The sequence below is a fragment of the Salmo salar genome, chromosome 12 (assembly GCF_965601325.2).
Source record: "Salmo salar chromosome 12, fSalSal1, whole genome shotgun sequence".
NCBI lineage: Eukaryota > Metazoa > Chordata > Actinopteri > Salmoniformes > Salmonidae > Salmo > Salmo salar.
Window position 1 is genome coordinate 79,083,742 of NC_138302.1, and position 21,776 is coordinate 79,105,517.

At 42.6% G+C, this 21,776-nt stretch overlaps 1 protein-coding gene across 3 annotated transcripts in view; it reads left to right on the forward strand.

The window, feature by feature from the left end:
- Window positions 1-14,072, forward strand: part of LOC106565854 (protein tyrosine phosphatase receptor type G) — a 337,880-nt gene extending 323,808 nt beyond the window's left edge. For 2 of the 3 annotated variants that reach the window (XM_014133451.3, XM_014133452.3), the window contains 9 exons: window positions 1,559-1,694; window positions 2,079-2,225; window positions 3,415-3,508; window positions 3,830-3,906; window positions 4,276-4,404; window positions 8,257-8,403; window positions 9,653-9,795; window positions 11,118-11,253; window positions 11,360-14,072. In XM_014133451.3, coding sequence (XP_013988926.1) covers window positions 1,559-1,694; window positions 2,079-2,225; window positions 3,415-3,508; window positions 3,830-3,906; window positions 4,276-4,404; window positions 8,257-8,403; window positions 9,653-9,795; window positions 11,118-11,253; window positions 11,360-11,506 — 1,156 coding nt within the window. In that variant the 3' untranslated portion in view covers window positions 11,507-14,072. The other variant, XM_014133453.3, reaches the window with a different exon arrangement.
- The last annotated feature ends 7,704 nt before the right edge of the window (window positions 14,073-21,776 follow it).

Sequence of the window (21,776 nt, forward strand, 5' to 3'; positions counted from 1 at the left end):
CCGTGGTTAGTTAGTTAGTTGGTTAGTTGGTTAGCTAGCTAGCGTCAACGAAGCTAACATTAGCTAGTTCATTCTCACAAAAGCGAGACCTGCTCTAGATTGGAAACTTACGTTAATGAGTGTAAAACCATGTTGGCTTTATGGAAGTGATATACAATATATGGGACAGAATATAGTTCAGGAAATAATACAAACCTAGTTCTGCATACTTAGGACATAACGTTAGCTAGCTAACGTAACTGTACTAACGTAACTGTACTGTAGCTCATACAACATCAACAGTCAAACCCGGCTTTCTAATATTTATGTTAATTCTTATGAACTATAGCTAATTAACATGACAGCTAACGTTATGGAAGCTATTCATAGAAGACCATAATTGTCTTTGTTATTCATTAGTATTTGATATTATTATATCAATTATTTCGATACATATTCAGAGCCAAACATCAACCCAACTTACCCTTTTAACTGTTGTCACATTCGAACTTGGCACAAGTGTTTTCAGTTGCAATTGCGAAGTTCCCCGAAGAATTCCAGCAACAATGGGGGTTCCTCGATGAACCCCACCTCCTAATAAGTTCTTTGAAGAACCTTTTTGGGGCTGTTTTTCATTGCCAAGAACCCTAAGGTTCTTCGAGGATCTTCGAGGATCTTTGAACTCCAGTTGAACCCCTAATTTTTAGAGTGTAATATGCACTGCAGTCTGAAATATACACTAATTTTCCCTACAGCTACTCTGCACTTCCTTTGTTCCCTGAGAGAAAGGAATCCCAGCCGTGGTTAGCTAAGCATGTGTTTAAGGCAGGGAAATGGACTGTAATTGTCCAGTGAAAGTTCCCTCCTCGCTAATGAGAGTAATGGTCTCTAATGTCATCTGTCTTGTGCTGTTCGATAATGACCCTTCACAGGCAGAACCCGCTGTGTCTACACACTCAACTATACAGCTCTGCCAGACACACACACACACACACCACAGGTCCTCTAGCCAGGCTTATTACTGTGTCTGTGACCTGGGTGGACCTTCTCACACTGTCAGTGCTGCCGACTGGCTTCTCCTGCTGAACATGGATTTCTGTTAATGATTAAGGCCGTCTGCTTCCTCTCCTCTTATTAACTCACACTACACACAGGTCCTTGACATGAGGAGAGGGAAGTCCACCTATGAGGTAGAAATAGCCCTGTTAAGGGTCAGAGGTGACGTTAAGGCATGTTTTATAGGAGTTTGTACTGTATGACTTCTCCAGGAGGGTTTGGATGCATTAGAGCTGCTCTCCCCAAATTCAGTCCTTGAAAATCAATCATCAGCAACTGGTTTAGATCTGGAAAATGACGTGTCTGGACTCTCTGGCCAGTCAATGACATGAATTGATCGATTAAGAACCAGTTAGAGGAGAAAATGAATGCAGCGTACATGGACTGGGATTGACAGCTGGGTTAGAAGATGAATTAGTCTGCTGCTGTCATGGACCTCTTTGTCCACATTCTTGAAGACCTAAATGCCGATAGGAAACCCTGTATGAATATCCAAGTTGTGTGTTCTTGTGGGTGTGTGCAGTGCGGGTGTGGGCCGGACAGGGACCTACATCGTCATAGACAGCATGCTGCAGCAGATCAAGGACAAAAGCACAGTCAACGTCCTGGGCTTCCTCAAACACATCCGGACCCAGCGCAACTACCTGGTACAAACAGAGGTGGGTTGTGTGTGTGTGTGTGTGTGTGTTTTTTAGTGTGTATGAACATCCTGAGTGAATCATTTTATAATCACCATGTGCCATTCTATTCACTTGAGCATCTGTGGTAAAGTCCCGAATGATCAAACTGCAGCTAGTGGACAGCTACAGTAGAGCATAACGTTAAACTTCCATCTTTCTTATCTGTCTTATGCAGCTGTGTTTAAGTCTGTCCATGTCCCTCTTTGTAAATATAGGAATGGCATGCATCACACAGCCACTGTTGTCCTGGACCAATGGGACCATGGTCATTGTCATAATATATCTGCTCTAAAAAGAGCTGCGCTGCCACTTTGTCTGCATGTCTGACTGGTGTTCTCTCTTTCTGTCCTGCTTGGCCTATAGGAGCAGTATATCTTCATTCATGATGCGTTGATTGAGGCCATCATGGGGAAGGAGACGGAGGTGTTGTCCAGCCAGCTGCACAGCTATGTCAACAGTATCCTTACGCCTGGGGTGGGCGGCAAGACACGGCTGGAGAAACAGTTTAAGGTCAGAGCACCTCCTTCTCAGTCTTACTGAACACTCATTCCCCTGGATCTCTTTCTCTATCTGCCTATCATGCTCCTTCTCTCTCAAACATATTTTCTCTTCATCTTTCTTTTTCTGCCACATGTCTCTGTCTCTTGCTCTCTCTCTCTTTGTCTCTCCTTACCTTTCTTTCTCTCTCTCTCTCTCTCTCTGTACCCCACTCTCCCTCTATCCTCTCTTTTCTCTCAGCTCTCCATCGTTCCCATGTTTTCCCAGAGCAGGGACTTCAGGGTCCTGTCTGTCTCCTTAAAGACGTCCCTCAGCATCACACAGTTGTGATTCATCTCCCTCAGGGCCCACTACTGGAGAAGTGATCGTAATTAGAATGGAAATACATTTGTGGGAAGAGTACTTATCTTCCTCGGGCGCCCCCTTTGACTAACCCTACTCACTGCTTGTTTCCAGGGAGATGTGAACTTTCCTATAATGGTGGGGGGTCTGGGTTGTTGCCTGGTTTGATGACAAGCTCACAACGTAATTGGCTTTCATTATTCTCCTCAACGGTGTATTTGATTTAGCCCAGGGTTGGGCGAGATTGAGCATGCTCTTGCGAAACAATGGCAGCCATTAGGATTTTAATGCAATTAGCCTCAAGGCCGGATTTGAAGTTAATAATTTTTTGGAGAGAATATTTATTTTGTTTTTCACAGCCCCAAAAAGTCTGTCTTAATTTCTGCTCTACAAAGAATTAAGCAGTGTTTGTCTTTTTGGCATGAGTGTTACCTGCAATATTAAGATGAGCAAACACTTTTTTCAGTCAGCAGGATTTGATCTGAGACTTGACTATAATTTAATTAACTGTTGAAAATCGGTATTGATGGGAAGCAGCACATGGTTGGGCTGTATTATCAACACACGTTTAGACTACTAGCTATGTTCTGAACCTCATGTTCAGGCCATAACAGTAGAGTGGTCAGTGTCAGAACACCTGAGGTCAGTGACTCTACGGAGAGTACTGCAGGCCATGACAGTTTGTTTAAATGACAGAGTAGGGAGGGTATGAATGATCAATGGAAGCATGTGTCTTTATCACATACTCTGTATTGTATCATTGTTATCTAACCTCTCTCTCTCTCTCTTTCTTCCTCCCCCACTTTCATCCACCCGTCTGTCCCTCTTTCTTGCCCTCTCACCTCCTCTCTTGTTGCAGTTGGTGACTCAGTGTAACGCCAGGTTTGTGGAGTGCTTCAGTGCTCAGAAGGAGTGCAACAAAGAGAAGAACCGAAACTCCTCGGTAGTACCCTGTAAGTCAAATTATATTATCCATGCACCACCTGACAGCGATATTCAGATTTCGTATTGGCTCCCGTCTAGACTGCTGCTTTCCACAGTTTCCTGTTTCTGATAACGGCTCTATTCATGGTCATAGGAAGTCATTCATCTACAGTAGTTAGTTACATAACCAGTTGTTTATGGTCCATGCTCATACTATAGTTCTTTTAAGTGATTATGCTGTGGCTGCTTTCATAGAAATGACACACTGCTTTGTAAACCAATAAGAACATGTTTGCTGCTTAGCTCTATGATCACTGTGCCTTGATTGGATCTCCCTTTCTCTATGGCAGCGGAGCGAGCGAGGGTGGGGTTGGCACCTTTACCCGGCATGAAAGGCACAGATTACATTAACGCGTCTTACATAATGGTGAGTACCACCTCCTGTCCCTCCTCTGTCAATCATTCACTGTCCCTGTCACACACCCGGCTGGACCAACTGAGCTAAGGAATGTCAGTTATGATACAAGATCCCTTTCTCTTATAGACATTGCTATCATAGACATTGTTCATTGCTATCAACTGAAAGGAATGGACTTGGAGTTGTTGTTGACCTATGTGAATCCTAGGTTTGTGTCGGGACATAAAAAGGTAGACCGCTAGATCTAAGGTGTTTTGAGCAGTGGTATTCTACTGCTGTGGCAGGTTTCATCTGACACACACAGGCTTGTTTTCATCTTTGTGTGTAACCACAACACAACCCTTGCTTGAACCTTTGACCTCTGTTGTGACACCACAGGGCTACTACAGGAGCAATGAGTTCATCATTACCCAGCATCCTCTGCCCCACACCACTAAAGACTTCTGGAGGATGATCTGGGACCACAATGCACAGATCATTGTCATGCTGCCGGACAACCAGGGGCTGGTGGGTCTCTCACACACACGCACACACGCACATGAACAAATGCACGTGCGTGTGCAAGCATGCAGGCACACACACACATACAGTACATGCACACACACACCACCACCAAGGGTTGTTGGCTTCAGCCTTATCTCTAGTCTATTAAAGGGTTGTCTTAGCACCCTAAGCTTAGTCTCTCACCAGCCTTGGCCCAGTGTTCACACAGGAAGCCACTCGTTTGGGGGTGAGAGGAATTGAGATGAATACTGAAGGTGACAGCAGCTGTATCAGTCGCTCCACTCAGCCATATGTCTTATTAAGATCAAGATTAAGATCACTTTATTGGTCAATTGCACACAAGGTCCAAACGAAATGTGACATCCACTTTTAACCCAACCCCGCCAAAAAACACACATTCATACAGTGCCTTCAGAAAGTATTCATACCCGTTGACTTATTACACATTTTGTTGTGGTACAGCCTGAATTCAAAATTGATTTAATTTTTGTCCTGTCCTCAACTGGCAGCTTTATTAAATAGTACCCGCAAAACACCAGTCTCAATATCAACAGTGAGGAGGCGACTCCGGGATGCTGGCCTTCTAGGCAGAGTTGAAAGAAAAGATTAAGATGGGTAAAAGAACACAGACAGAGGAACTCTGCCTAGAAGGCCAGCATCCTGGAGTCGCCTCTTCACTGTTGAAGTTGAAACTGGTGTTTTGCGGGTACTATTTAATGAAGCTGCCAGTTGAGGACTTGTGAGGCATCTGTTTCTCAAACTAGACACTCAAATGTACTTGTCCTCTTGCTCAGTTGTGCACCGGGGCCTCCCACTTCTCTTTCTATTCTAGTTAGTGCCAGTTTGCGCTGTTCTGTGAAGGGAGTAGTACACAGCGTTGCACGAGATCTTAAGTTTCTTGGATATTTCTCGCGTGGAATAGCCTTAATTTCTCAGAACAAGAATAGACTGATGAGTTTCAGAAGAAAGTAATTTGTTTCTGGACATTTTGAGCCTGTAATCGAACCCAAAAATGCTGATGCTTCAGATACTCAACTATTCTAAAGAAGGCCAGTTTTATTGCTTCTTTAATCAGAACAACTGTTTTCAGCTGTGCTAACATAATTTCAAAAGGGTTTTCTAATGATCAATTAGCCTTATAAAATGATAAACTTGGATTAGCTAACACAACGTGCCATTGGAACACAAAGAGTGATGGTTGCCGATAATGGGCCTCTGTACACCTATATAGATATTCCATAAAAAAATCAGCCGTTTCCAGCTACAATAGTCATTTACAACATTAACAATGTCTACACTGTATTTCTGATCAATTTGATGTTATTGTAATGGACAAAAAAATTGCTTTTCTTTCAAACACAAGGACATTTCTAAGTGACCTTCAACTTTTGAACGGTAGTTTATTTTGATTTGTTTAACACTTTTTTGGTTACTACATGATTCCATATGTGTTATTTCATAGTTTTGATGTCTTCACTATTATTCTACAATGTAGAAAATAGTAAAGATAAAGAAAAACCTTGAATAAGTAGGTGCTCTAAAACTTTCGACAGGTAGTGTAATTATTCACACCCCTGAGTCAATACTTTGTAGAAGCACCTTTGACAGGGATTACAGCTGTGAATCTTTCTGGGCAAGTCCCTAAGAGCTTTCCACACCTGGATTGTGCAACATTTGCCCATTATTGTTTTCAAAATTATTCAAGCTCTGTCAAATTGGTTCTTGATCATTGCTAGACAACCATTTTCAGGTCTTGCCATAGATTTTCAAGTAGATTTAAGTAAAATGTCGGCCACACAGGAACATTCACTGTCTTCTTGGTAAGCAACTCCAGTGTGGATTTGGCCTTGTGTTTTATGTTATTGTCCTGCTGAAAGGTGAATTTGTCTCACAGTGTCTGGTGGAAAGCAGACTGAACCAGGTTTAGCTCTAGGATTTTGCCTGTGCTTTGCACCATTATTTTTTATCCTCAAAAACTCCCTGTCCTTAACGATTACAAACATACCCATAACATGATGCAGCTACCAGTATGCTTGAAATATGGACAGTGGTACTCAGTAATGTGTTGTATTGAATTTGCCCAAAACATAACACTTCGTATTCAGGACAAAAAGTGAATTGCTTTGCCACATTTTTTGCAGTATTACTTTAGCGCCTTGTTGCAAACAGGATGCATGTTTTGTAATATTTTTATTCTGTACGGGCTTCCTTCTTTTCACTCTGTCAATTAGGTTAGTATTGTGGACTGATTACAATGTTGTTGATCCATCCTCAGTTTTCTCCTATCACAGCCATTAAACTCTGTAACTATTTTGAAGTCACCATTGGTGTCACCTCCTGACCAGTATAAGGTTAATTGGTATTGTAGTTTGGTCAGGACGTGGCAGAGGGTATTCATTTTATGTGGTTCGGGGTGGTGTGTTTTGTTGAAGGGGCATTTGGTTTAAGTATTCCGGGGTTTTTTGGGCACTGTTTGGTTTTCAGGTATTCTGTGATTTTGTCTAGTATGTCTGTTTCTATGTTTGGTTAATTGGGGTTGGGACTCTCAGTTGAAGGCAGGTGTTGTCTATCTGCCTTTGATTGAGAGTCCCATATATGAGGGTGTGTTTGTTATTTGTGGGTGATTATTCTGTGTTTAGCCTTGTGCCTTACCAGACTGTTTTTGTTGATCATTCGTTCTTTGTTATTTTGGTGTTCATTTTGTATTTATTAAAAGAGCAAGATGAGCATACACATACCTGCTGCGTTTTGGTCCTCCATTTCCAATGACAAGCGTGACAATTGGCCTCATGGTGAAATCCTTAAGCAGTTTTCTTACTCTCAAGCAACTGAGTTAGGAAGGACACCTGTTACTTTGTGTGATGATACATCATCCAAGGTGTAATTAAAAACTTCACCATGCTCAAAGGGATATTCAATGCTGTGTTGTTTTTTTACCCATCTACCAATAGGTGCCCTTCTTTGCGAGGCATTGGAAAACCTCCCTGGTCTTTGTGGTTGAATCTGTGTTTGAAATTCACTGCTCGACTGAGGAACCTTACAGATAATTGTATGTGTGTGGTACAGAGATGAGGTAGTCATGCAAAAATCATGTTAAACACTATTATTGCACACAGAGTGAGTCCATGCAATTTATTATGTGACTTGTTAAGCACATTTTTACTCCTGAACTTATTTAGACTTGCCATAACAAAGGGGTTGAATACTTATTGACTCAAGACATTTCAGTTTTTCATATTTTAATACATTTGTACAAATATAATTCCACTTTGATGTTTTGTATTGTGTATAGGCCAGTGACAAAACATGTGGAAATAGTCAAGGGGTGTGAATACCTTCTGAAGGCATGGTATATATACAGGTTTTGAAGCAATGCAGGGGGCACCCAGGAACCTGTTACTGTGGGGGGATTAAGTTCCTTTTTCAGTGGAACAATAGCATGCAATGTCCTCTAGGATTTGATACCAGCAACCCTCCGGTTGCCCGCTCATTTCCCTTCAGATTTTTCCTGTCGGACCTGGGATTCAAACGGGCAATTCTCCGGTTGCTGGCTTACCTCTCTACCTGCTGCCCATACCTGTCGCCTCTCTAACTAACTCTGTCTATATATCTATGATTTCACACACTGAGTAGTGGCACTTCTGCACACATACTCCAGTTCCTTTAACATGTTGATGTTTTTGTTTTAGGGCAAGTCTTTTGCTCAATATGAACTGTCAGTTCTTATACTAAACTGCAATGTCTCACGCTCCCCTTCCTTGTATTTCTCATTTTCCCTCCCTTGTTTCTCACCCTTCCCTCTTCTCCCTTTTCCCTATTATTTTCATCCTTGTTTTGGTTTGGCTGTGTCTTTAGGCGGAGGATGAGTTTGTGTACTGGCCAAGCCGAGAGGAGGCCATGAACTGTGAGGCCTTCACTGTCACGCTCATCAGCAAAGACAGACTATGCCTTTCTAACGAAGAGCAGATCATCATCCACGACTTTATCCTAGAGGCCACACAGGTATGATGCGATGTGTGTGCCTGCGTGTGTGTGGGTGTAGGAAGTCCTCTGTAGCTTAGCTGGTAGAGCATGCGCCAGGATGGTACGTTATATTCCCAGCACTACCAATACGTTTGTATGCACGCATGACTGTAAATCGCTTTGGATTAAAGTGTCTGTTAAATGGCATATATCTGTATTATATACTGAGTATACCAAACATTAGGAACACCTTCCTAATATTGAGTTGCACACCCTCCCCTTTTGCCCTCAGAACAGCCTCAATTTGTCAGGGCATGGACTCTACAAGGTGTCGAAAGTGTTCCACAGGGATGCTGGCCCATGTTGACTCCATTGCTTCCCACAGTTGTCCTTTGGGTGGTGGACCATTCTTGAGCATGTTTCATGTTGAGCATGAAAAACCCAGCAGTGTTGCAGTTCTTGACATAAGCCAGTGCGCCTGGCACCTACTACCATACCCCGTTCAAAGACACTTCAGTCTTTTCTCTTGACCATTTAAAAAATATTTTTTTCTTTTTTTTTTAAACATTTTACCAGGTAAGTTGACTGAGAACACATTCTCATTTACAGCAACAACGTGGGGAATAGTTACAGGGGATGAATGAGCCAATTGTAAGCTGGGGATGATTAGGTGGCTGTGATGATATGAGGGCCAGATTGGGAATTTAGCCAGGACACCAGGGTTAACACCCCTACTCTTACAATAAGTGCCATGGGATCTTTAATGACCTCAGAACACCCGTTTAATGTCCCATCCAAAAGACAGCAGTATCACTGCCCTGGGGCATTGGGATATTTTTTAGACCAGAGGAAAGAGTGCTTCCTACTGGCCCTCCAACACCACTTCCAGCAGCATCTGGTCTCCCATCCAGGGACTGACCAGGACCAACCCTGCTTAGCTTCAGAAGTAAGCCAGCAGTGGGACACAATCCATGTCTTAATTGTCTCACAGCTTAAAAATCCTTCTTTATCCTGTCTCCTCCCCTTCATCTACATTGATTGAAGTGGATTTAACAAGTGACATCAATAAGGGATCATAGCTTTCACCTGGATTAATCTGTTCAGTAATGGAAAGAGCAGGTGTTCCTAATGTTTTGTATACTCAGTGTTTTAATGGGCCTGCGCTTGTGTGTATGACTGTCTTTACCTGCATGAGTGTGTGAGTCAGTCTTTGTGTGGGTGGGCATCTTTGTATGTACACCTACCTTAAACTATCGCTTCTTCTGTCTTTCTTTTCCCTCTCCCCCAGGATGACTATGTGTTGGAGGTGCGTCACTTCCAGTGCCCTAAATGGCCCAACCCTGATGCTCCCATGAGCAGCACCTTTGAGCTCATCAACGTCATCAAGGAGGAGGCCATGATCAGAGACGGACCCACCATAGTGCACGATGAGTGAGTGTGTCACATCATGCTCCTGATGACAGAGAGAATCATTATCTCTGCTTTTAACCTCTAAGTATATCATTTAAACTGTGTTCTGTTTCAACAGAACATGTAATTATTCACTCTAACCAGGTTTCCATGCAACCTTTTTATGCATAAAGTACATGTGGGCAGTAAACATTTCACGAAAGGCCTGATGGAAACAGTTAATTTGCTGGTAAAGTTTCCAAATGTTGACAAAACAAAATACGCTAGACAAGGTGGGATCTTTTTGTGTCTGTAAAATTAATTATGTGAGAAATGGCAGTGGAAATGCCTTTATGCTCAAATATCGATATAATAACCATCAAATCAAAGTAAACAGAGTCACGTGATTATATTTTGTGTGGCCCTCACACTACGACTCAAGAAACCATGCAGTTTATTAGGCTACAGAAGAACTTCACAGGGTGGTGAAAGTGCATGGTGATCTGGATGCTCCTTTCCAATAAATATCAAGGGTTTTATTCTGAAGACATGATGATTGATGCTTGGCTGCCATTTGACAAATGTAAAATAATCTTGCTCTTTTGTTCATAATAATCTCATGTAGGGTACACACACAGTGTATGTGCCAGCTGTTGTCTAGAGCACAGGTGTCAAGACCAGAGTGGGCACTCTCACTATAGCCTTTAACGCAACATTTTAGTGACAAAACCATCAGTACAGTTGAAAATGCGATGGAAACCCATTTAACTTGTATTTTTTATTCGGTACATGGGAATTTAACTGCAAAAATGTTTTATGTGCAATTCGTCATCAAGCACAGTTCCACCCCCATGTACCCTGATACTCCATCCAATTAGAAATAATGAACGTCTATTAATGCTGACAGACATTAGCGGCAACGAACAACACTCCCAACGACGAGACATGCAGCCTCAGTCATGTTTATTCATTAGGAAAATTAAGATTGCTTGTCTCATCCCAGAGAAAAAAGGGACTAATTGAGCATTTCAGTTTGGTATCTGTACTATGGAATCCCCCCCTAAGAGGTTTTGGATAGACGGCTGTCGTAATTGTCTGCATATTCATTAGCTGGTGAGACATGGTAGTTAGCTTGTGTATCTCCATCACATTTGACATGGATGTTAATTGAAGCAGCAACCTTTTCCTGTGAGCGTCCCTCTTTTTCTAAGGGGCTGAACCGCTCCTGTAGTCTCACGTGGAATTAATTTGACCTTCTGGGCTCACTGGACTCTATGCTCATATGTGACCCTGTGTGTCCCTCAGTCCCTGTCCTGTTTTAGGGCCTATAAAGTAACCCTGTTTGTCCCTCTCCTGTCTCCCAGGTTCGGGGCAGTGTCAGCGGGCATGCTGTGTGCCCTCACCACCCTGTCCCAGCAGCTGGAGAGTGAGAGTGCCGTGGGCGTCTATCAGGTGGCCAAAATGATCAACCTCATGAGGCCTGGAGTTTTCACAGACATAGTAAGTAGACCAGTAGAGCATGATTATGGGATTAAATGTAAAAACTTCATAATTTAACATTTGTAGTTTCCCCCCTCTCTAAGAGCATGTTCCTCTCCCTCCACAGGATCAGTACCAGTACCTTTATAAAGCTATGCTCAGTCTGATCAGCACCAAGGAGAATGGCTCTGGCCTCACGTCCATGGACAGAAACTGCACCATGGCCATGTCTGATGAGTCAGACCAGGCAGAGAGCATGGAGTCCCTCGTCTGAAGGGCCCACCCACCAGGCCTGAGGGGCCCAAGGCCCTCGCAGACAGAGAGCCACTTACTTTGTAAAATGTCAAGGACTATAAGACAAGACTTTTTGAGGCCTTTTTTGCCAGACTCTTGGTTAAATGAATAACCTGATTACTTTTTTACACTGATAAAAAGTTTTTGATATTTATTTTTTGCCATTTTATGTCTTAATGTTATCCTACTGAGCGTTTGCACCTGCATTTTTTGAGTTCACAACAACAAAACATACTTCTGTCTTTCTTGTTTGCACTATAATGTCAGTTACTGCCTATACTAAGCTGATGGACTCTACTACACTTATTAAGCTCTGATTTCAACATTCCATGGCAAAGCCCTCACTCAACTGCTTTTGAGAAGTAGGAAAAAAAACATTGCTCTGTTTGCTCTCTACTAGCTCATATAAGGAAGAGGAGTGAGAGTGTCATAGCTCCATGTTCATATGAATAAGCTGTTCAACCTGAGGTTCATTACAGTAAACCACTTCTCCTCTCCTCACCCTTGTGGCTCAAATATCACTCATTTGCTGCAAGACTCAACAGTCTGGTTTCTGTCACACCTACAGGCAATAGGTTCATCAGTTCTATTTGTTGTTTGATTTTCTTTTGTTTATATGACCTTTATCTTCATTATGCATCTAATTAGCAATTCAAACCCATATTTGAATATTGAAGGTGGTATTATAACAGCTACTGTGAACTTGTATTATTTTTAGTATGATTCATATTATGCTTTTAAATATATATATGAATATACTGATCATTATAGCTTGTGATTTTGTAGATGTCTGATGTCATGACATGCCTCAGCCGAACTGACTCCCACTTGATCCAACAGTTTACCACTCTTGTTCAATGCCAGTGTTGATTTTCTGCACACTTACACCCCCTTCTGGCTCAGTTGGTTTTTGCTTCTTGCTGCTAATAGTCTACACAGTCACAGAAGAGTCAAATGAAGAAATGATAATGCCCTTGTGTGAGTGGAAACGTCTTTGAGAAAATTGATACAGCCAATTGCTATTTTCTGTGTCATACCCTATTGAATTTATTATTGGGGTAAAGGACTTATGCTCCCACGTCACACAGCCTTGTGTACGTCGTTTCTAATCCTCAATGTTGCTTGACTCTGCTTGTGTGTGGTATGATTGTATGCTATGACTGTCGTATGGTGGCCTAAGCAAGGAAAGATTTACTGTGGTTTTTGAGTCCTAGAGTGATTCACATAAACTCATTGACCCTGTTTTAGTTGTTGTCATACTGCCACCTCTATATTTCCTGTTAGAATCACTTTGATAAATACCTCCCTTAGTTTTCTGAAGGAAAGAGAGACCACCTGTGATTTACATTTGAAATAAAATGTGAATTCATTATACAGCACAATGACCATGCTATTAGAATATTTGTATTTGATTATCACAACAAAGCATCGAGGATACCTATGATTTGTAACTTTTACCAAAGACTTATACTCATTTCCGTTAATAGAAATATTACAGAGAGGGAGAGCAAGTTAATTGCATTTGTGTCTGATTTCCTTTTTCAGTGATGTGTAGGCTGTTGACTGAGGATCATTCTGTTTACTTTTTCTTCTGCTTCTTTTGGCATCTTTTTGTTTCCAGGCTGGAATTTCTGCATCAACTCCTCATCACTTGTGTTAGTTTAGGACTTCCCTTTGCTACAGAAGGAGTTCATTGCAATTGTATTATATTTAATTTCTCACTCAACTCATAGAATTACAAAATTAAGTGGAGAGATGCATCAATTATTTTATTTTTTTACCCGTCATGTTTCATCTCCTTCCAAGGAGGGCTTTTGAATGAAGTCATAACTCTCCAACATTTGGGGTAGACAGCTGACTTTTGTCCCTTTGTCAGTGAAGGCATTTTGCATCATTAAGCACTAGCTTTTTTCAGTTTTGTCTTGTTCCATTAGGTTAACACTTAATTTCCTGACAGAGCCTAGTGTCCACTGTCAGGTGTGTTTATGTGTTGCAAAACACAAACACTAGTGTGTCATGAAAACAATGTACATATTTTGTTGCTTCTATAACCAACCGTTCTCTGGAAACTTTGTATCTATGGTATATAATCATAGAATTTATATTTTCATATAAAGCTATTTTTCTTTCTCTCGTTTCAACTCCTTCGTTGCTTTGCTTTTGTGGTGAAATGTGGAAACCAAGTCTCTGTGCACTGAGCTAGTGGTTGTCATCACATTCCAATACAATTCCACGCCTCCCATTAACTTTAAGTCAGTGATTGTGATATCATTATTGTTATTACTTTGTTTTGTCATTTTTTTCTGAGTTACAATTCTGTTGTCAGAGTGTAATAGAGTAGCTCTAGTAAGTCACTGAATAATTTCGTCCCATTGACCATTTTGAACAGCTGGGCGTTGCTTCTTCTTTTGTAACCTGAAATAAGAAAAAAATAAGGAAAAAAATGTTTTGTTTCGTTGAAAGCTATATCAGAGCATTCTATTATAGTGTTATTTAATATGTAAATTGTATTGCTATACTTAAAATAAAATATGGGTTTTGATGTACTTTGTTGAAAACCTTGTGTGGTCCATGTTTCATGCTTTTGTGCATTGAATTTACAAGTTTGTATCATATTGTGAATAAAGCGTTATCATTCCACTATCCTTGTATTAATATCACATAATTAGATACGAGGTTGCCATCTAGTGGTAAAGTAGTGAAGTCCAGAACAGCCAAGTAAACTCAGCAAAAAAATAACGTCCTCACTGTCAACTGCGTTTATTTTCAGAAAACTTAACATGTGTAAATATTTGTGTGTACATAAGATTCAACACCTGAGACATAAACTGAACAAGTTCCACAGACGTGACTAACAGAAATTGAGTAATGTGTCCCTGAACAAAGGGGGGGGGGGGGTTAAAATCAAAAGTAACAGTAACAGTCAGTATCTGGTGTGGCCACCAGCTGCATTAAGTACTGCAGTGCATCTCCTCCTCATGGACTGCACCAGATTTGCCAGTTCTTGCTGTGATATGTTACCCCACTCTTCCACCAAGGCACCTGCAAGTTCCTGGGCATTTCTGGGGGGAATGGCCCTAGCCTTCACCCTCCGATCCAACAAGTCCCAGACGTGCTCAATGGGATTGAGATCCGGGCTCTTCGCTGGCCAATGGCAGAACACTGACATTCCTGTCTTGCAGGAAATCACGCACAGAACGAGCAGTATGGCTGGTGGCATTGCCATGCTGGAGCGTCATGTCAGGATGAGCCTGCAGGAAGGGTACCGCATGAGGAAGGAGGATGTCTTCCCTGTAACGCACAGCGTTGAGATTGCCTGCAATGACAACAAGCTCAGTCCGATGATGCTGTGACAAGCCCTCAGTCCAGCCTTTCTCAGCTTATTGCGGACAGTCTGAGCACTGATGGAGGGATTGTGCGTTCCTGGTGTAACTCGGACAGTTGTTGTTGTCATCCTGTACCTGTCCCACAGGTGTGATGTTCGGATGTACCAATCCTGTGCAGGTGTTGTTACACGTGGCCTGCCATTACGAGGATGATCAGCTGTTTGTCCCGTCTCCCTGTCTTAGGCGTCTCACAGTACGGACATTGCAATGAATTGCCCTGGCCACATCTGCAGTCCTCCTGCCTCCTTGCAGCATGCCTAAGGCACGTTCACGCAGATGAGCAGGAACCCTGGGCATCTTTCTTTTGGTGTTTTCAGAGTCAGTAGAAAGGCCTCTTTGGTGTCCTAAGTTTTCATAACTGTAACCTTAATTGCCTACTGTCCGTAAGCTGTTATTGTCTTAACGACCGTTCCACAGGTGCATGTTCATTAATTGTTTATGGTTCATTGAACAAGCATGGGAAACAGTGTTTAAGCCCTTTACAATGAAGATCTGTGAAGTTATTTTGATTTTTACGAATTATCTTTGAAAGACAGGGTCCTGAAAAAGGGACGTTTCTTTTTTTGCTATTTAGTTTTCGATAAGCCTACACATCCTGATCTCATGAGGTTAAATTACGTTTTGCAAGGCCTAATTAAACAGTGTTTGTGAGAGTATGAGTACCATAATTATAAAAGCGTAAATGATTGTAAAACACAGTAATTATGTTTGATTAGCATTAAATTACACAATAGAAAGTGTAATTGTCATCAAAGCAATAATTACAGAAGTAGGGAGGTAACTGAAAGTTGCATGATTGGGTTGCTGTCAGATTTACAAAGCAGACAAACATGTTTGTTAGAGATTGTTTTGATTTGGTTGTTCATGCTCCACCTAAGACTATTTTAATTAGTTTATACCGCTCAATAATGCAGTGGCCCAGCCAGTGAATGGTGGAACTTTCACAGTCCTATGAGACAGAGTAGTTTTTATTTAGATTTCCACCTTGCAAATCTATGTTTTCATCACTGTCAGCCTGGCCTATGCATTGTGTAAACACCTAAATATATCAGAGAGAGAGAGAGAGAGTAAATATGTGCCCAGAAACCTGCTCCTTTTACTCTTTGTTCCGAACGTGCTAGACGACCAGTTCGTATAGCCTTTAGCCGTACCCTTATCCTACTTCTCCTCTGGTGACATGGAGGTTAATCCAGGTCCTGCAGTGCCTAGCTCCACTCCCACTCCCCAGGTGCTCTCATTTGTTGACTTCTGTAACCGTAAAAGCCTTGGTTTCATGTATGTTAACATTAGAAGCCTACTCCCTAAGTTTGTTTTACTCAGAGGGCGGTGTTGCAAAGATAGCCAGCAGAGTTCTGTATTACTATCCAAGTCTGTACCAAAACAATTCGAGCTTCTACTTCTAAAAATTCACCTTTCCAGAAACAAGTCTCTCACTGTTGCCGCTTGCTATAGACCTCCCTCTGCCCCAGCTGTGCCCTCGATACCATAGGTGAATTGATTGCCCCCCATCTATCTTCTGAGCTCGTGCTACTAGGTGACCTAAACTGGGACATGCTTAACACCCCGGCCATCCTACAATCTAAGCTTGATGCCCTCAATCTCACACAAATTATCAATGAACCTACCAGGTACAACCCCAAATCTGTAAACACAGTCACCCTCATAGATGTCATCCTAACTAACTCGCCCTCCAAATACACCTCTGCTGTTTTCAATCAAGATCTCAGCGATCACTGCCTCATTGCCTGCATCCATAATGGGTCTGCGACCAAACGACCACCCCTCATCACTGTCAAATGCTCCATAAAACACTTCTGCGAGCAGGCCTTTCTAATCGACCTGGCCGGGGTATCCTGGAATGACATTGATCTCATCCCGTCTGTAGATGATGCCTGGCTATTCTTTAAAAGTGCCTTCCTCACCATCTTAAATAAGCATGCCCCCCTCAAAAAATGTAGAACAAGGAATAGATATAGTCCTTGGTTCACTCCAGACCTGTCTGCTCTTGACCAGCACAAAAACATCTTGTGGCGTTCTGCATTAGTATCGAATAGCCCCCGTGATATACAACTTTTCAGGGAAGTTAGGAACAAATATACAGAGGCAGTTAGAAAAGCTAAGGCTAGCTTTTTCAAACAAAAATTTGCATCCTGTAGTACTAACTCAAAAAAGTTCTGGGACACTGTAAAGTCCATGGAGAATAAGAACACCTCCTCCCAGCTGCCCACTGCTCTGAGGCTAGGAAACACTGTTACCACCGATAAATCCACTATAATTGAGAATTTCAATAAGCATTTCTCTATGGCTGGCCATGCTTTCCACCTGGCTACCCCTACCCCGGTCAACTGCCCGGCACCCTCCACAGCAACCCGCCAATGCCCCCATCATTTATCCTTCACCCAAATCCAGATTGCTGATGTTCTGAAAGAGCTGCAAAATCTGGACCTATACAAATCAGCCGGGCTAGACAATCTGGACCCTCTCTTTCTAAAATGATCTGCCGAAATTGTTCCAACCCCTATTACTAGCCTGTTCAACCTCTCTTTCGTATCGTCTGAGATTCCCAAAGATTGGAAAGCTGCCACAGTCATCCCCCTCTTCAAAGGGGGTGACACTCTAGACCCAAACTGCTACAGACATATCTATCCTACCCTGTCTTTCTAAGGTCAAAAGCCAAGTTAATAAACAGATTACCGACCATTTCGAATCCCACCGTACCTTCTCCGCTATGCAATCTGGTTTCAGAGCTGTTCATGGGTGCACCTCAGCCACGCTCAAGGTCCTAAACGACATCGTGACCTCCATCAATAAGAGACATTACTGTGCAGCCGTATTCATCGACCTGGCCAAGGCTTTCGACTCTGTCAATCACCACATTCTTATTGGCAGACTCGACAGCCTTGGTTTCTCAAATGATTGCTCGCCTGGTTTACCAACTACTTCTCTGATAGAGTTCAGTGTGTCAAATCGGAGGGCCTGTTGTTCGGACCTCTAGCCGTCTCTATGGGGGTGCCACAGGGTTCAATTCTCGGGCCGACTCTCTTCTCTGTATACATCAATGATGTTGCTCTTGCTGCTGGTGATTCTCTGATCCACCTCTACGCAGACGACACCATTCTGTATACTTCTGGCCCCTCTTTGGACACTGTGTTAACTAACCTCCAGACGAGCTTCAATTCCATTCAACTCTCCTTCCGTGGCCTCCAACTGCTCTTAAACGCAGGGTAAAACTAAATGCATGCTATTCAATCGATCACTGCCCGCACCTGCTCGCTCGTCCAGCATCACTACTCTGGACGGCTCTGACTTAGAATACGTGGACAATTACAAATACCTGGGTGTCTGGTTAGACTGTAACTCTCCTTACAGGCTCACATTAAGCATCTCCAATCCAAAATGAAATCTAGAATCGGCTTCCTATATCGCAACAAAGCATCCTTCACTCATGCTGCCAAACATACCCTCGTAAAACTGACCATCCTACCGATCCTCGACTTCGGTGATGTCATCTATAAAATAGCCTCCAACAGTCTATAACAACAAACTGGATGCAGTCTATCACAGTGCCATCCGTTTTGTCACCAAAGCCCCACACACTACCCACCATTGCGACCTGTACGCTCTCGTTGGTTGGCCCTCGATTCATACTCGTCGCCAAACCCACTGGCTACAGGTTATCTACAAGTCTCTGCTAGGTAAAGCCCCGCCTTGTCTCAGCTCACTGGTCACCATAGCAGCACCACTCAAGGCACGCGCTCCAGCAGGTATATCTCACTGGTCACCCCCAAAGCCAATTCCTCCTTTGGTCGTCTTTCCTTCCAGTTCTCTGCTGCCAATGACTGGAACAAACTACAAAAATCTCTGAAGCTGGAGACTCATATCTCCCTCACTAGCTTTAAGCACCAGCTGTCAGAGCAGCTCACAGATCACTGCACCTGTACATAGCCCATCTGTAAACAGCCCATCTTTCTACCTACCTCATCCCATACTGTATTTATTTATTTATCTTGCTCCTTTGCACCCCAGTATCTCTACTTGCACATTCATCTTCTGCACATCTACCATTCCAGTGTTTAATTGCTATATTGTAATTACTTTGCCACCATGGCCTATTTATTGCCTTAACTTACCTAATTTGCACTCCCTGTATATAGACTTTTTGTTTTCTTTTGTTCTACTGTATTATTGACTGTATGTTTTGTTTATCCATGTGTAACTCTGTGTTGTTGTGTGTGTCGAATTGCTATGCTTTATCTTGGCCAGGTCGCAGTTGCAAATGAGAACTTGTTCTCAACTAGCCTACCTGGTTAAATAAAGGTGAAATAAATAAATAAATAAAAATAGAGATAATATAAAACGTTGAATGTGACAAAACAACTCTGGTTTAGCTGACTAATTTATTTACCCCCTTTTTCAATCTTGTCTCATCGCTGCAACTACCCACATTTTTCTCAAGTATGGGTAACTGCATAGTTGAAGTGTGGGTGAAAGTGGGTTTTGCAAAAGAAGTGGGTGGACCAACAGCGATGGGTGTAACATCAGCACTCCATTATTGGTTAGACCGGCCATAGCCAGGTGCACCGCGGGTCAGCTTAGTGTTTACATAACAGGTGTTTACATAACTAACGTAGCAGGTCAGGAGAATTAACATAGCAGGTTAGGAAAATTAGGTTAAGGTCAGGAAAAGGGTTAGGCTTAGCAGAAATGCGTTAACATGGAAGGATAGGAGAATGAGGTTAAGGTTAGGAAAAGGCCTAGGGTTAGGCTTAGCTAAAATGCTACAGTTTTCAACAATCGACTCATGGTGCAGCCCAATCAGCCACGTAAAATGGTCGAGGGCCAACAAATCTGCCCAATTACCTGAATCGCTTTCCATACACCCACTTCTGTTGACATGGCCACTTTCAGACAGCTCCAAGTATCCAGTTACCTTTTCCTAACGTTAACCTCATTCTCCTAACCTGCCACGTTAACTCCTTGAGAGCAAACATATGAGTCATGGGTAACTGTATGCCTGGAGTGTCTGGAAGTGGGCGTGTCAACAGAAGTAGGAGGATCAACAGAAGTGGGTGTATGGAATGCAAATCAGCTAATTGGGCAGATTTGTTGCCACTGAAGACCGTTTTGCGTTTTCAAACTTTCAGTGTGTGTGGTCTTGGTCGGCAGAGATGATGGTAAGGAATTTTCAGGTAGGCTAACATTTTGCCATTCACTTTGAGGTGTGTCTTTTGTGTAGCTACGTACGCTACATGACCAAAAGCTTATTGAACATCTCATTCCAAAATCATGTGCATTAATATGGGGTTGGTCCCCCCTTTGCTGCTATAACAGCCTAAACTCTTCTGGGAAAGCTTTCCACCAGATGTTGGACTTGCTTCCATTCAGCCACAAGCACTAGTGAGGTTGGGCACTGATGTTGGGCAATTAGGCCTGGCTCGCAGTCGGCTTTCCAATTCATCCCAAAGGTGTTTGATGGGGTTGAGGTCAGGGCTCTGTGCAGGCCAGTCAAGTTCTTCCACACCGATCTTGACAAATCATTTCTGTATGTCATGCTGAAGCAGGAAAGGACCTTCCTCAAACTGTTGCCACAAAGTTGGAAGCACAGAATCGTCTAGAATGTCATTGTATGCTGTAGTGTTACGATTTCCCTTCACCGGACCTAAGGGGCCTAGCCAGAACCATGAAAAACAGCCCCAGACCATTATTCTTCCTCCACCAAACTTAACAGTTGGCAATATGCATTGGGGCAGGTAGCGTTCTCCTGGCATCCTCCAAACACAGATTTGTCTGTCGGACTGCCAGATGGTGAAGCGTGATTCATCACTCCAGAAAACGTGTTTCGACTGCTTCAGAGTCCAATGGCGGTAAGCTTTACACCACTCCAGCCAAAGCTTGGCATTGCGTATCTAAGGTAATCTAAAGCTTGTGTGCGGCTGCTCGACAATGGAAATCCTTTTCCTGATGCTCCGGACAAACAGTTACTGTGCTGACATTGCTTTCAGAGGCAGTTTGGGACTCGGTAGTGAGTGCAACCGAGGACAGACAATTTTTAAGCGCTATGTGCTTCAGCACTTGAAGGTAACCTTCTGTGTGCTTGTTGTCCTACCACTTCGCGGCTTAGCTGTTGTTGCTCCTAGATGTTTCTACTTTACAATAACGGCACTTCCAGTTGATGGGTCAGAAATTGGACTTACTGACATGTTGGAAAGGTGGCATCCTATGATGGTGCCACATTGAAAGTCAATGAGCTCTTCAGTAAGGCCATTCTACTGCCAATGTTTGTCTATGGAGATTGCATAGCCGTGTGCTCGATTTTATACACCTGTCAGCAACGGGTGTGGCTGAAATAGCCAAATCCACTAATTTGAAGGGGTGTCCACATACTGTTGCTTATACAGTGTATGTTCTTTGTAGATGTATACTAGCTTTTTATTGCTATCTAACATTAACTTGGCTATAATCTACCAAGATAACGTTAGCTAGAATAGCCTGTTAAAGTAACTATCATCACCAACAGTCCTGTTTGCTGTGAGCAAATGTTAGCTAACGTTATCAACTCATCTAACTAACTAGCTAGCTAGCTTACTAAACCATTTGTCATTTATGTTTGTGTTTGACAGAATATCATGGTTTTAAAACTGCTGGTGTCCTCATGGCTTATCTCAGTGCCAGAAGTGCCAATTGTATCATCTGCCAGTCAACTGTTATCAAGCAAGCCCCAAGACTATACCAGTTTGTGGGAACACATTGAGTCTAACATGTTGAAAGGTGTGCAGCATAGAGGTAAGCACATATATCTTCTGTAATTGTGCCAAAATATATATTTAATATGAAAATTATGATTTCCCAGTAGGAGGGAATGAA